The sequence below is a fragment of the Stegostoma tigrinum genome, chromosome 38 (assembly GCF_030684315.1).
Source record: "Stegostoma tigrinum isolate sSteTig4 chromosome 38, sSteTig4.hap1, whole genome shotgun sequence".
Classification (NCBI taxonomy): Eukaryota; Metazoa; Chordata; class Chondrichthyes; order Orectolobiformes; family Stegostomatidae; genus Stegostoma; species Stegostoma tigrinum.
In genome coordinates, this window is record NC_081391.1 from 16250169 (window position 1) to 16266950 (window position 16782).

Consider the following 16782-nt stretch of genomic DNA (forward strand, 5'->3'; position numbering starts at 1 on the left):
TTTCTACTGGCTGAAGTGATAGAAAATAGGGATCTTTGTCTCTGTATAAAGGCTATGATATGCAAGTCCAGATAAGGAGAATATCTTTGGCTTTTTTTTGATTTGGGGAACTGCGGATATTTGAAATTCACCGGATTAGAGTCATGTGGTGCTTGGTAATTGGGCATGTTCTAGACTGAAAGATATATGGGTATTAGGGCTGAAGGGTATGGGGATAGCACTGGAATGTGTAGTTGATGTAAAAGATCATTTGGAAAATTCTTAAAATGGTAGTATAGGCTCAAGAATCCCTCTGGCTTGCTCTGTCCTATTCCTTATATTTTTTCACACTTTTTTCTACCCAATTGTTTCTTAAGGGTCTGCTGACTCTGGTTCTGTCCTTACCTTGCCTGAGTTTACCTTTCAGTTTACCTAGACCTGGTTGGCACCACCACCTTCCCTCATATAATATCCATGCTTATGATGGACTAGTGGTTAATCTTGGAAATGCTGGTTGGTTAAAAGAAACTCTTAATTGAATGATGCAACACTGAATTTGTTGTATTGTAACTTACTCTCAGCTATGAAATTGGATCATATAATCCACTATCTTCAGTTGTGAACATATGTTTGTGAACATAATTGTCCAAGTCAACAGGAAGCTTGTTTTTGGAATGGTTCAGTTTTCAGATTGGGGTGTTTATTGCTTCAGGTATGGGAAAACTGCCAGATTAGTCCAATCACAAAATAATTGTAGATATGATTGGCATTTATGTAGCACCTTTAAGGACTAAAAATGCCCATGGCACTTTTCAGCAATATAATCAGACAAAATATGACACTGAGCCATGAATATTGGAGCTGGTGACAAAACGTTTCACCAGAGGTCAGTTTTGAGGAGCAACTTCAAAGAGAAGCAGGATACAGAATGTTCTGTGGAGTAAGTTGGCTCTAGGCAGTTGAAAACCTGGCTATTGAATAATTAACAGGGGGCATGCCTTTGATTAATGTGTGGTCATTGACAAAAGGGTACACCTACAGGTTAATAAAATGTGAGGCTGGATGAACACAGCAGGCCAAGCAGCATCTCAGGAGCACAAAAGCTGACGTTTTGGGCCTAGACCCTTCATCAGAGAGGGGGATGGGGTGAGGGTTCTGGAATAAATAGGGAGAGAGGGGGAGGTGGACCGAAGATGGAGAGTAAAGAAGATAGGTGGGGAGGTAGGGAGGGGATAGGTCAGTCCAGGTTCAAGGCTGAAGAGATTACAACCCTATCCCCTCCCTACCTCCCCACCTATACTCTCCTCCCCACCTATCATCTTTTCTCTCCATCTTCGGTCCGCCTCCCCCTCTCTCCCTATTTATTCCAGAACCCTCACCCCATCCCCCTCTCTGATGAAGGGTCTAGGCCCAAAACGTCAGCTTTTGTGCTCCTGAGATGCTGCTGGGCCTGCTGTGTTCATCCAGCCTCACGTTTTATTATCTAAGCCCTTAAACATGTTAGTTGTAACAGCGGTCAAAGACTGGAAATTCTGTCGTGAGTGACTGACTTGATTCCCTATTGTCTACAAGGCACCAAATCGGAATAATGCTGTAACAAGTTCCACTTGCCTGAATGATTGCAGTTTAACACTCAGAACAATTGACAAAGGACAAAGTGGCCCCTTGATTGACGCCCCATTCACCACTTTAAACATATATTCATTTTAGCAGCAACATACTCTGGCTGCAGTGCATACCACACAAAAGATGAAATGCAGTAACTTGGCAAGGCTTCTTCAATAGCAGTTCCAAACCTGTGACCTCCATCACCTGGAATGATAAGAACAGCAAACCCAAGGGAACACCACTGCCTGTCCAAGCTTTATACTATTTTGACTTGGGAATGTATCGATGTTTGTTCATTGCTGGGTCAAAAGCCTAGAATACCCTGCTGAACAACCTGAAGTGTACTATATGGACTGCAGAGGTACAAGATACAGTTCGGAGTAGGCAATGAATGCTGGCTTTTCCAGATCCCACAAAGGATTAAATGGAGCTCAATACAAGCATTGCTACTTGAAAAGGGTCAAAATAATTTAATATTTGGAGAGAATTATTAACTAGTCATCCTAGATGTTCTCACTTTGTTGATAGATGTGTTTGAGCATTTTTCTGTTAAGATTTTAGAGTCAGAAATATTACTCTACAAAAGGAAGTCAATAAGTATATTAACTGCACTGAGCTATGAATATCTCCTCCCATTTCTCTGTCCACTGTCTCCTTTTCTAATTGCATAAATGTTAGCATTAAAATACTACAGTTGTTGTAAATTATGAAATCAAACGCAAAAGTGCAAGGAATGCTGAGCAGATCAGGCAGCATCAGTGGATAGAGAAAGAGCTAACATTTCAGATCACTGATCTTGCATCAGAATTTTAAAATTATGTTTAGTTGTCTACTTCATATAAAAGGTAATTGAAATCTGGAATATACTATTCCCTTGTTTAATCTGGCGGCTGCATGGCATTTTAAATAAATTTCAAAACTTGATAGATTTTTGTTTGACACTAGAAATGAAGGATTGCAGAATGAACAGGAATTGAGATATGGATCAACCTTGTTTAATTCCTGTGAAGAGTTGAATGGTCTTCCCTCTTCCTGTTTACACTGTTGTTTGTAAATCATTAGCTGTCCCAATCACAGTTTGTGTGCAACTTTCAAGCCTTTATAGCATCTCTCTTTATAATTCTGCACTAAACTAGAAGGAGACTACAAATTTAACTTAATCTTATCCTGCTTTTCTTCAGGTGCTGTATGCAGTTACTGCAAATGTCGTCAGTCTGAGTTGTACCAGAAGGAGGTAACTTTTTCTAATTTGCATAGTTTGTGATAATTTTTGAAAATATATCCTCTGTTAATTCTCCAGTATTGATAAAAAGAATTAAATAAAACCAAGAGCTGCAAATACTGGAAATATCAAACAAATACAGAAGTTGCTGGAGAAACTCAGGTTCTAATGAAGGGTCACTGGACCCAAAGCAGTGACCCTACTTTTGCTCCACAGATGCTGCCAGACTTGCTGATTTTTCTCCTGCAAATTCTGTTTTTGTAGGAGATCAGGACTAATTGGATAGCTCTTTGAGTGATCTGGTGCACAGAATAACCTCTTTCTGTGCTGTGTTAGTCTGTAACATGGTCATTCGTTTCTATCTTCAACGTGTGTTTTGAAAGAGTTATTCATGGATGTTAGCATTTATTGACTGCCGCTGAAGGTCAGTTAAGAGTCAAGCACATCGGTGTGGTTCTGGAGTCACGTGGTCCAGTCCAGGTAAGAACAACAGACTGCTTCCCCAAAGGATATTAGTGAACCAGATGGCTTTTTGTAGTGGTCTGTATTTTCTAGTTCTAGCAGAATTCCGTTTTTGCCATCTGCCACAGTTGGATGAATCCAAATTACCAGAGCATTAGCCTTGGGTTCGAGTTTGCTATTTCAGTGACATTACCCGGCCATTGTCAAGAAACAAAGGAATCTGACTTTAAACTTGCCTTTGAGTACAGAGTGGGTACATTGCTTTCTCTCATTGATATATTGAAAGCAGGAGAATGAATGGTGAGTTAGCGATTTGGAGCATATGCAAATATTTGAGAGTTTGCAACACTGTAGCCCACTTGAAAGATTCAAGTGACACTATAGACAAGAAGAGCAAGCCTTACAAGGGGGTGCCTATCATGTGAATTGCCAGGTTGAACTCTTGCTTTAACTTAATAGATTAATAAATTAATGTTGTCCCACTTTTCAAAGGATGGAGAGAGAAAACAGGAAATTATAGACTGGTTAGCCTGACGTCAGTGGTGGGAAAGATGCTGGAGTCAATTATAAAAGATGAAATTACGACTCATTTGGAAAGCAGTAACAGGATAGGTCACAGTCAGCATGGATTTATGAAGGGGAAATCATGCTTAACTAATCTTCTGGAAATTTTTGAGGATGTATCTATGAAGATGGACAAGGGAGAACCAGTGGATGTAGTTTATCTGGACATTCAGAAAGCCTTTGATAAAGCCCCACATAGGAGATTGGTGAGCAAAATTAGGGCACATGGTATTGGGGAAAAAATACTGACTTGGATTGAAAATTGGCAGGCTGACAGGAAGCAAAGCGTAGTGATAAACGGGTCCCTTTCGGAATGGCAGGTGGTGACCAGTGGGGTACCACAAGGTTCGGTGCTGGGACCGCATCTGTTTACAATATATATTAATGATATAGACGAAGACATTAAAAGTAATATTAGCAAATTTGCTGATGACACAAAGCTGGGTGGCAGTGCGAAATGTGAGCAGGATGTTATGAGAATACAGGGTGACTTGGACAGGCGAGGTGAGTGGACAATGCATGGCAGATGCAGTTTAATGTGGATAAGTGTGTGGTTATCCACTTGGGTGGCAAGAACAGGAAGGCAGATTACTATCTAAATGGAGTCAAGTTAGGTAAAGAGGAAGTACAGTGAGATCTAGGTGTTCTTGTACATCAGTCAATGAAAGCAAGCATGCAGGTATAGCAGGCAGTGAAGAAAGCTAATGGCATGCTGGCCTTCATAACAAGAGGAATTGAATATAGGAGCAAAGAGGTCCTTCTGCAGCTGTACAGGGCTCTGATGAGACCGCACCTGGAGTATTGTGTGCAGTTTTGGTCTCCCAAGTTTGAGGAAGGACATTCTTGCTATTGAGGGAGTGCAGCGTAGGTTCACAAGGTCAATTCCCTGAATGATGGGACTATCATATGTTGAAAGATTGGAGCGACTTGGCTTGTATACTCTTGAGTTTAGAAAGATGAGAGGGGATCTGATTGAGGTGTATAAGGGATTGGACACTGGAGGCAGGAAGCATGTTTCTGCTAATGGGTGAGTCCAGAACCAGAGGACACAGTTTAAAAATAAGGGGTAGGCTATTTAGAACAGAGTTGAGGAAAAACATCTTCACCCAGAGAGTGGTGGATATATGGAATGCTGTGTCTCAGAACACAGTGGAGGCCAACTCTCTGGATACTTTCAAGAAAGAGAATGGATAGAACTCTTAAAGATAGTGGAATTAAGGGTTATGGGGATAAGGCAGGAAGAGGATACTGATTGTGTATGATCAGCCATGATCATAATGAATGGTGGTGCTGGCTCGAAGGGCCGAAGGCCTACTCCAGCACCTATTGTCTGTTGTCTACAATCTCGGACCTTTTAACTAGTAATCCTATTTTGAATAAAATTATGTTGAGGTCAGACATGTTATTTTTCTCCAGAGAGACTAATTTTTGCTGGACTTAACTGTACAAGGGGTCATCAGCCATGAAGCACTTCATGAAACTAAGTGTTTTATATGTGGTAGCTTTGGTAATGGTTTCTCATTTGCTATGAGAAAAGAGTAGGATAGGGAATTGAATGGTAGACAAGTTACCATTTGAAAGATAAGACTCTAATAAAGAGTCATGTCCGTTTCATGTTTTACTTGATTTTGTATTGCTTCGTTTTTTCAAATAAACAGGTAATTGAGTTGAGAGGATGTGACAACCATCCAGAATCTGCAACCTGCAATCATTGTGGCAACCAACAGGATTACATTGAATTGGAAATGTTGACATTGCAACTTTAATGGTTGGCTTATTGGTGTAATGAAATAACAAGGAGTAGTAAAATTTATGGACAACAACTGGGTATCCTGTGCACACTTTATAATATTCCAGTTGTTTGCAGGCAACGCACATTTAAGATTAGGTGCAGTGTGTTTACAAGGGAGTAATTGTACCGGAGTTCAATTTCCATTTAATGTCATGTATTGTGATCTTGTTTCTGTACATATAAATAGAAGTGTTGATCAATATTTATGGTCTCTCACCAGCAGTTGCACTGCAGTGAGCACATTGACTTGAAGTGTTCTCAAATGTGTGATTTTAGTGTGTGTGCGTGCCTGTCTGTGTAGTTATGTGTATGAATGTATTTTTAAAAAAAGTTACCATTTGTGATTTTTCTCTTGTTACTCCTTATAAGATTATGCTGTTTGAACACTGAAAAGAAAGCTGCAATAATCTGCTTAACTGCAAAACTTGGATTTATCTAGATATAACTTCACTCTGTATTGCTGTTATCTGTTCTATTCCTTGTAAACCCATTTTTTTCATTTTCAGGTATCTCAGCTGAAACTATTGGAGGAGAAGTTTTCACGCTTGTGGACTCAATGCCAACGATGTCAGGGGAGTTTGCATGAGGACGTGCTTTGTACCAGGTAAGGGATCAGTTTTCTGCTCCCCCTGATGGTTTTCCTCCTTGCAAATCTGCTACTTCACTGACTCCAGTTCTGACTTTTGAGTTTGTCCCTAATTGGGGCTTAGACTTGTAGAACCTATAAACCTTGCTTCTCCTTCCAGTCCTCTAACTGCAGGCTTTCAGATCCCAAGCTTGGCTTCTTTTTGTATGTTTCATCGTTCTGTCTTCCCTCTCAATCATTTCAATGCAATGATTTCCTCCTTTTTCATTTCTCATCCCTTTAACTTCACATAGCTCCAGGGCCAATGTCTAGAAAATGTTAGTATTCAATTTGTATTTTTATTCAGTGTTTCAACGAATGACAATTCTGGGTAAATAATTTATATTTTTAAAGCACTTCCCTTTTTCACTGCTTGCATTAATTCTCCTCCCTCCTACACTAATGGTTTGCTGTGATATGGGTGCTAGGCTGCCTGTTTCCAGTTACTTTTAGCATAGTAGAATGTATCCAGTCATGCCCTTCTCATGTTGTTGGTCCAACTTGATCGCAACTTTATCTACTACAGTTCTGACAAAACTCCTTAACCCCGAGAATATAGTGTTGATGTACAAGATTGTATCAGAAGCTGAAGCTAACCATGATGCAAAATCATATAATCTATTACTGGAAAAGTCTTTGAATGATCTTTGAGTTATTGTGTCGGTCAGCTGGGATATGTGTCACACTCTGTAGGGACCTAAGATATGAGGGAACTATCTGGATGCTGGGTCATATGCTTAAAATACCAAGCCATGAGATGAGTGATGCTTGAAATTGCAAGAGGAAAAAAAGTCTCTTACATTGTAACATCCAGAAAATGACATTTACGTATTTCTGCCATTCGATCTGAAAAGCAACAGAAATCTCTTCTAGGCGGCCAAGTGGAGGACAGCAGAAAGAAGGTATAATTTAAGCATGCTTGGTTGAGGAACATCACAGAAGTTTCATTCGAACTCTGATGAATGTGAGGAAATAGTGCAAGACATGGTGGCTACAAACAGCAGCAATAAAGTCAACTGAAGCACCATGCTCTATTTAAAAAATGGACAATATATAGTTGATTTATCAAACCAGAGAAAACGCTTAGGGAGTATGTAATAAAAGGTTTGAGAAACAACTGAATATTTGTAAGGCATGTGGATAGAGAAATGTGGTTAGATTAACTAAAGCAGTTTTGAATAATTTTCATTATATTCCCAAACTTGATATTAGTGGATTGGTTAAAATTCATCCTGCACTAATTTTAATATGAACAATCATGAATTCCCCACTTTTTTTACGCTGAAGATTTAGCCCAGAGATGTGGGCACATCACATGTGGTGTTGTTACACATATTATGAGCTATATGGGTGAGGCATAGTACAATGAACAGTCATTTCAGTACTAAATTTAGTAGAGAGATGCTTCGACGTTTGTGTTGCTTAGTTGGTTGTGGATGTATCTCATGAAGTACTGAGACATGTATTTTACAGGGTATCAATGCGTGTTTTAGTGATGTTTGAAACATAAATTTCTTAATTCTCTTGGTTTCTAGCTTTTCTTACACCTAAATCAAAATGCTAAAATTGGAACTTAAAACCAAAAACGATTGGGTTTTAATTTTGATAATGAAGGATTATAACATATGATGAGTTGATCAATCTTATAATGGAGTCAGACTAAATAGTTTGACTAATAATTTTGCATTTTCCTCCACATACCGTACTCACCTCTACGTGTAACTCTTCCTTCCCTCCACTTCCAGCTTCCAAACTTGCTTACTCTTTTAATGTTCTCATTAAGTTGAGCTGTCATAAACTTAGAGTGGTTGTCTCAACTCTGAGGTAATTGGGTACCTGAGAAAGATTCATGCTTGTTGAGAAATCTCGGGCTTAAGATCGTCATTTATGATGCCTTCATGGCCAATGGGCATGATTTATGTTTCCAGACAAGTTTCTGTGATGGTTGTAAATCAAAGCGCTGCTTAATTTTCTGTAGCATAGTAACATTCAATGGAAGGGTGAGATTTGTTGACTGTATTTGAAATGAAAACATGAGACAAAGTGAAGAACAAAACTTTGTGTACAGTGATTCACGGTAATGACAAATGGGTTTTGTGATTGAATGTTTTGCTTTCTGCTGTACAATGTAAGCCATGATCCTAACAGTGCAGCAGTGACTAAGGGCCATCTGAAGAGATGGTCATGTAGGACAGAAACATCTCACATTTCGAGTGAAGAGTTGTCATAAAACGTTAGCTTGCTCTGTTTCCATTGATGCTGTTTGACCCACTGTTATCTCGCCAGCATTTGTTATTTTCAGTACAGCTTCTAGCATCTGCAGTAATTTGTTCCTAGAGGAGCATCTTGAATTGACACTGAGCTATTGTGAGCTTACTGTCAATAGAGTGCTCCAGTTTGCTTCACAAAAATAATTAAATTAAAAATAAGGAAATTACTTGTATTTATTAAAGCACCTTTCATATTTGCAAGATATCCTGAAGTATTTTAAGCTGATTCTTCCATCAGCTGTTACTACTTGCTGTTAATCTGCAATTTTGTAAGTAGATTGTAAGTAGCAATTTTGGTGTAGGGATAGATGTTAGAAAGTTGGAGAAACCTTTCTGCTGTTCTTCGATAGCTCAGTGGAATCTTCTAAATCCTGATGAAAAGATGTGAGATATTGGTTAAGCATCTCATCCAAAGGACTGCACCTCCCAACAGAGCACTTCTCTCTCAATTCTAAACTGGAGGATCACCCTAGATTTTGTGTTTATGTCTCTAGATTGGGGCTTGAACTTGCAACCACCTGACTGGTAAAAGGTGCCAGTGAGCCATGTCCAGCACCTAAATTCAGAGTATGGAATATTATGGTCTAGAATTCCTTAGACACAATCTCGGCGTGTAAAAATTATTTTGAAATCACATTGAAGTGATTTAAAGGATAGTTTTGGAATAAAGTATTTTCCTTTCACAACCTTCAAACTTCCCACAGTCCTTTATAATGTACTGATAAAGTATAATAAGTATTACAGTAGAAGTATACATCAAAATTATCTTTGGCTATAAAGTGCTTCAAGATGTCCTGAGGTCGTGATAGATCCTGTGTAAGTGAGAACTTACTTGCATGATGTGACTTTTCTCATTGCACTTATTGATGAATAAATCATTGCCAATTTAAAAAGAGGTTCAGTGATATTCTTTCAAGAAAAGCTGCTCTGTCCCACACCTTTTTTGGGGCTAGGAGTTTGATGCAGACGTGTTGGAGCCAGGCAGCACTCACCACAATGCTTTGTTGTCCAAAGGAGGAAGTGAAAGTGTGGTGGTAAAATTTAGACTTTATTTACAAGTTTTTGTTTGCAAAACCATCACAACCTCCTCTTTCCCACTTGTCACCTCCAGTACGTTTTAGATGTGGATTTATATTTTGCTTTGTCTGAGAGGATAAAATTTTTTCCTTCCCTTTCCTGTCCTGTTATTCATTCTGCATGCACACTTCCTAAAGACAAGCGGGCAGTCCTGCTTTAAACTGGTGTTCTAGATTTAATTAACATCAGAATGCTGATGTTGACTTTTCAGTTGGTTTTCCCTATTCATGGAATCATTAAAATTTCCAACATGTGAACCCTTCCATATCTCTGCTGGCCGAAAAAGAACCGTCCAGCCTAATCTCCTTTTCCTGCTCTTGCTGTGTAGTCTTGTAGGTTAATAACTTAAGTACGTATCCAAGTACTGGCCAGAGAAGTAGATTTTAAGGAAGGTATCATAGAGGGAGAGGCAGAACAATTTCAGAAGGAAATTCTTGTGATTGAGGCTGAGGCAGCTGAAGGCATATGTCCCATGGTGCTGTAAGAAATATCAGATGTGAAATAACAGGGGGAAAGCTAATTGTGAAGAAGTGGAAAAGGAACTCAGTGCTGGAAATTTTCTAGTTATACTAAGACTGTTTACATGGTTTCCCTCAGTCATAGAAATATGAGTTAGGAACAGGAGTAGATAGTTCAGTCCTTCAAAGCTGCTGTCCCAGGGTCATGGCTGACCAGATTGTGGCGTCAACTCTGCTTTCAGTCTCTGCTTCGGCCTCATAACCGTTGACTCCCTTGGTAGTCATAAATCTGTGTGTCCATTTTTGACTTAAAAACATTTAATGCCTCTGCCTCCACTGATCTTTGGAGCAGAAGTCCAAAGACTTGCATCTCTGAGAGAGAAAGTTTCGTCACGTCTTCATCTTAAATTGAAAACACTATCTTAAAAATTCTGTTCCCTAGTTTTCAACTGTTACACAAGGGAAAGTATGCGTTCAGTCATCCTGTTAAGCCCTCTGAAGTGCTCGTATGTCTCAACAGATCACTTCTTAAACCCTAGTGGATACAGATCCAATATATCCAACTTTTCCTTGTAAAATAATCCTGTCTTTCCAGGAAGCAGTTAGTCTTGTCTGGACTGCACTTTGTACAGTTATATCCCATCTTAACTAAGACCACCAAAACTGTACATGGTGCTCTTATCAATGTCCTGAACGACTGGCAAAATATCCTTACTTCATATTCCATTCCCCTTGCAATAAATGACAACGTTTTGTTTGTCATCCTAATCTCTTGCTCTACCTGCATATGAACTCTGATTCACATACCATGGAGGCCTAAATCCTTCTATGCCTTAGAGGTCTTCAATCTCTCTTTGTTTAAATAATATGCTACTTTTCTATTTCTGCCAAAGTGGTCAGGTTCAGAGTTTCCAACTTTAAGTTCCATCTACCAAATTTTTATCCACTCATTTAACCTCCTTTATATTTCATTGCCTCTTTTGTCATTTTCACAACTTTCTTTTGTGTCAGCACAACTTTAACAGTCATTCTTTTGATTCCTTCATCTGAGTCATGAATGTTAATTATAAATCATGGACGGCATTCTATCTGATCGAATTTGATTTGATTTATTACTGTCACGTACCGAGATACAGTGAGAAGTGTTGGAGATAGCAAGAACTGCAGATGCTGGAGTCAGAGTCAGTACATTGTAGAGCTGGACAAACACCTGATGAAGTCTAGGCCTGAAATGTGGACTCTGCTGTTCCTCTGATGCTGCCTGGCCTGCTGTATTCTTCCAGCTCCACACTGTATTGACCATCTCAGGCAGATTGTACTAAAACAGCGCAGGTTACAGTGTTTCTCTGCACCTTCGCAGCAGGTGTGATATCAACATCAACGTTAAAGAGGTCCATAGTTTGCAAGCACTTGTTATTGGAGTAGTGACCTCTTTAGCAAGGTACTGGAGCTCTAGGTACCCATGGGAACATTAACATTAAAAGAGAAGCAGTGAAAATTGGATGTTGTTGTTTTCACTGATTGCGTTGTGTAGGCGCAGACCTACCAAACAGACAGACATCCGCCATCTGCAGGAAGGCCTAAACAACATTAGGGGATACAAAATCAAACAGTGTGAGATATCGGGCAATGACACATCCCTCCCTGTCACGCTAAATGCTTTCTATCCTTGGTCTGAGCAGAATACCACCAATGTGACGATGCCTGCCCCAGCAGCCCCAGACCCACCTGTTCTCTCTGTCACAGCTTCGGACATCAGATCAGTCTTCCTGGGAGTCAACTGAAGGAAAGCGATGGGCTTGGATGGTGTCCCCAGCTGAGCGCTGGTACCTTGGGCGGACCAACTGGTGGAAGTATTCACCAACATCTTCAACCTCTGCTTCCTATAAGCTGACATCCCCACCTACTTCAAGAAGACCACCATCATCCCTGTACCCAAAAAAAAATGCAGTATGCCTTAATGACCATCACCTAAGAGCTCTGACTTCCGTAATCATGAAGTGCTTTGAGAGGCAGATCGTGGCCCACATCAACTCCAGTTTCCCAATCTGCCTCAATCCCTTTATAGTTTGCCTACCAATTTAACAGATCCACTGAGGATGCCATATCCCTAGCCTTGCACTCATCCCTGCAGCATCTGGACAACAAAGACATCTGAAAGAGTCCTGCTCGTTGACTACAGCTCTGCCTTCAACACCATTATCTCCTCCAAACTGATCTCAAAACTGTATGACCTTGGTCTTGGCTCTGACCTCTGCAACTGGATCCTCCGCTTTTCAACCCATCAGCTGCACTCAGTGAGAAAAGGTAACTGCACCATCTCCACAATAATACGTAACACTGTAGTCCCCCAAGGATGCGACCTCAGCCCCGTACTGTGTACACGTGTTTAGCCAAATTCCAAACGAACACCATCGACAAGCTCGCTGATGACACCACTGAAATGGGATGGATATCTAACAATACAGAAGGGAGATAGTGGGCTTGGTGACATGGTGCAATGAAAACAATCTGTCTCTCAACGTCGGCAGAACTAAAGAACTGATCATCGACTCCAGAAAGAAAGGAGGATAACACACCCCCATCTACATCAATGGAACTGAGGTTGAGAGAGTGAAGAGCATCAAGTTTCTTGGAGTGGTGATAACCGACGACTTGTCCTGGACTTCCTACTTAAATGCGACAGTCAAGAAGGCACAACATCGCCTCTTCTTCCTCAGGCAGCTTAGGAAATTTGACATGTCGGTAAGGTCACTCACCAATTTCTACAGACGCAGTATTGAAAGCATACTATCTGGGTGCACAGCGGCCTGGATTGGCAACTGCTTACCCAGGATCATAAGAAACTACAGAAACTGGTGTGCACAGCCTTGACCACCACGGAAGCCAACTTACCATCTGTTGAGTCTATTTACATGGCTCACTGGTGCAGAAAGGTAGCTAACTTCAAAGACCCCTCGCAGCCTGGTCATGTCCTCCTACAACATCTTCCATTGGGCAAAAGATACAAAAGCCTGAACACATGCGCAAGCAGGTTCAGGAACACCTGCTTTCCAGCCATTATCAGACTGTTGAATGGACTCTAGCCTCAAATAATGTAACCTGCAGTATAACCTGTATGCTTTTACGTCTTTTTGATCTGTATATCTTTTGCTTGCTGTGATCTGCCTGTACTGTTTGTAAACAAAGTTTTTCACTTTTTCAGTACCTGCAACAATAAAATCAATCAATCCAATGTGGACAGTCAGGCAATACCTCAAGCAAGTTGCTTCCTTTGTTTCTAAAGATCACTGCTATGTTTTTTGTTATCCCAGCAGATTGGTTCAGCCTCTCTTGAGCAAAAGACCTGATTGTTTTCACTTGTTCTGAAGCTGAAACTTGGGGAACCATCAACATAAATCACTGCTCAATCGCAGAGTAGTTTCCTTTCCTAGACAATGTTAAGACTATGAAGCTAACTACCGTGGAGGGTATTTGAAGTAGATAGCCTTGGTGCATCAAAGGGGGAAGCTAGGTAAGTACATGAGGGAGAAAGGCATAGAATAGTATGTTAATTGGACTAGGTGAATTCAGGGTGTGAAGTGGCTTGTGTGAAATACAAACACTGCCACAAAACCAGTGGGCCAAATGGTTTATCTCTGTGCTATAAATTCTGTGTAAAATGTTTGTTTTCTTCCTCTTTTCTTAATAGTCGGGATTGCCCTATATTCTACATGCGGAAAAAAGTGCAGAAGGACCTTGGTGACCAGGAGAAAGTAATGATGCGATTTGGACCAGCGACTTGGTGATGAGAGGAGCAAAAGATCAGGCGATATTAGGGTGGCGCAGAGAAAGACATTTTAAAATAAATGACTAGAAGTGTTACTTCATAGGATACAGAAACTAATTGTTTCTGACCAATGACGTTGCAATTTGAAGAAAAGCCTATCAGATATTATAAGCTCCAGATTTGCTTTCTGATTTTAAACCTCTTTCAAGCTGAGCAGGTATTTGTTCTTGGCCTCAAACTCAGAATCTGAAGAATGTCTAAATCAACAGCAAGTGGGAATTTTTTTAGTTACCGAATGCCATTGCCCTAATCTTTGGGAACGAATTGGCAAAGAAAGGGAAGGTTCAAATGAAGAGAGTGCCGATCTTTCAGACGTATTATAACAGATACAGAATTTGAAAGATTCATTGGATGTTTTGCAATGCCACTGCCATTGAAATACTTCCTTTTATACACTAATGGAAGACATTTGGTTTGCCAATATGCTAAATCCACTGTTTCAAAAGGTGAAGCGATATTTTATAGCAACTTTAGTAGTTGAATTATCCGACCATTGGCTAGATTGAAGTGCTCATGATCTGAATGAGTGGATGAATTAAGTGTCAATGAGGTTATGGATTTTGTTATTCTTAGGAAAAGTTTTCTTGGGTTTCATTGATCCTTATTGCATCAATACCAAGTTCAGTGACTACAAGGACATTTGAATCTGTTGATTAGCTGGAGGATTTTTACCCGTTCACAGACATTTAAAACAATATTGCCTTCTGACTATCTCTTCCATATTTGCTGATTGGAGTTTTAGGAATTGAAATTGGGAATGGTTTGAGGCACTTTCTCCAACCAATCAAAGTAACCCTCATCCACTCTCCCGGAAGTACCTGTGAATCATGTGTTACATGCGTGTAGGGCAGAAGAATATGATTAAAACGTAAATTTAAAATCTTTCACAGATGGTATGTTTTTGCTCCCAGTTGTAAATTTTAATCTGTTCTATTCAACCAGATTTTAAAGAATCTTTTGCCGGTGTTGTCAGCTGAACCAGAGCATAACTAATCCTGGACTAGTTGGCAAGTGGAATTTCTCTATCCCTGATATTGGGCACGTCAATTCTCAATGATTGAAAATATTGGGTGGCTAACACCTGGACAGTAATGTCTGGAGCTGCACATTGCCTTCTGCTTGTATTGTGTTGGCTTTAGAATGAGCTTAATTATGATCACTTCCTGGATTGGGAGAGGGCAGAATATCAAATGTATTGCTCTTCTGATGTCACTTTTTCTGTAACTCGTGGTTTGGGGTACAGTTCCAGTCATCATCATTCTGATAACACTCCAGGGCAAGTAGCCTCTGTGTGCAGTGATTCATGATGGTGTTCAAGAGTGACCACCATTACAGTTAAACTTGACTCTTTTTTGCCACTTCAGTGACAGGGGTTTATCCACAGGTAACGATGAGTAAATGAAACCTCCTTAGACCTGCGTTACTGAAGTCTTATTCTGATTTCTAGTGTCACTGATACCGGCTGACAAAATAAATCAAAACTGACTTCTTTGGTCCGATTTGGTTTGGCACGGACATCAGTTGCTGCATTTACCTACAGAGCTGTAAGAATACTACGTGAAATTCCACCATTCACCCTCATCGCGAGTTTTCAGTTGCATTGTTCTTTGTGCCAGGCTCAATGATGATTGTTTTCTCATTCATTGACAGGTGGAATTTAATCAGAGTTTAGCACAAGTAAGACTTTGTACAAATCATTTTTATATAATCATATGTATTTTGAGTGATGACTTTTGTATTTGAGAAATAAAAGTGCTAACTTTGTGACAAAGCAGTCATGTTTGTTTATTTTAGTGACTACCAGCTGTCTTTTGTGCTAGGACTGTTTTCCATGGAATTACATCTGCCTTCCTAGACACATTTTATAAATGTAGCTGGATGGTGTTGATCAAGCTTCATTGAACAGCACCAATTTATTTTTATCCCTTTCCTAGCTCTGTGCTTGATGGAAAAGTTACTATCTAATGGTTATTTCAGTTTAATGCCCGCACCCTGGGAAACAATCTCGATTGTCCCACTCCTGTGCTCTGCAAGTTTATTTTCTTCATATTCCTATCCAACTCCCTTTTATATTCATTATTTCCATCCTGTGGGCAGCAATATCCACATCATTACCACTCACTGCATAAAAGGGTTCTTCCTCCATTCCCTCTGCATTTCTTACCAACAGTCTTAAAATGTTTGAGATCTATTGTACAATTGGTTATGGGATGGTCTAATAATTGATTCATGGGTGCCATTGGATTCTTATACAATGTGGAGAATCACATCCATAACAAAACCTGTTAATCCAACTAAAAGAAACTATAGGCAATGTATTTGTGTTCTGCATTCTATTTCTGCCTTGCTTTCTGTCACTTCGTGGAGGGGGGGATGACATAATCACTTGCTAGCAACCTCCTGATCCCTTACAAAGAACAGTACAACACAGGAACAGGCCTTTTGGCTCTCCAAGCCTGTGCTGACACACTTAGCTTTTCCATACTAAAACTGTCTACTTATTCAATTCTCATAACACCAGCTGACTGCTTGTGATGTGACTGTTTTGGCAAGTGTTATCAAGCACCATTTAGTAACAACAGGCAAGTACTCCATCCCAGTTGCTCTGGTACCGCTACATTCTAGACAATACAAAGTAAATGCATGAGCAATCAGTGATCACTCCTACAATCAAGGCAACGTTTAGCAGAGGACGGCACTAAGGAATCCAAACAAAACTGAAATTACTATGAATATTGTCCCATGTCTGCAAACAAATTATTTGCAGAAGGGCAGTTATAATTGTTGGAGACCAACTGCAGTAGTTTAGAGTATCACAGCAGCAGCTGGCATCCTCAGGTAAAATATCTTAAGCTATTTCATCAATTGTTTTTTATTATGACAGGAATGAAACTGC

General features: G+C 40.0%; 1 protein-coding gene across 3 annotated transcripts in view; it reads left to right on the forward strand.

The window, feature by feature from the left end:
* The window catches only part of pold1 (polymerase (DNA directed), delta 1, catalytic subunit), a 140512-nt gene extending 124855 nt beyond the window's left edge, over window positions 1-15657 (forward strand). For all 3 annotated transcript variants that reach the window (XM_048521169.2, XM_048521168.2, XM_048521167.1), the window contains exons 25-27: window positions 2769-2821; window positions 6134-6231; window positions 13749-15657. In XM_048521169.2, the coding sequence (XP_048377126.1) occupies window positions 2769-2821; window positions 6134-6231; window positions 13749-13845 (248 nt within the window). In that variant the 3' untranslated portion in view covers window positions 13846-15657. The remainder of the gene's footprint in view (window positions 1-2768; window positions 2822-6133; window positions 6232-13748) is intronic.
* Window positions 15658-16782: the final 1125 nt, after the last annotated feature.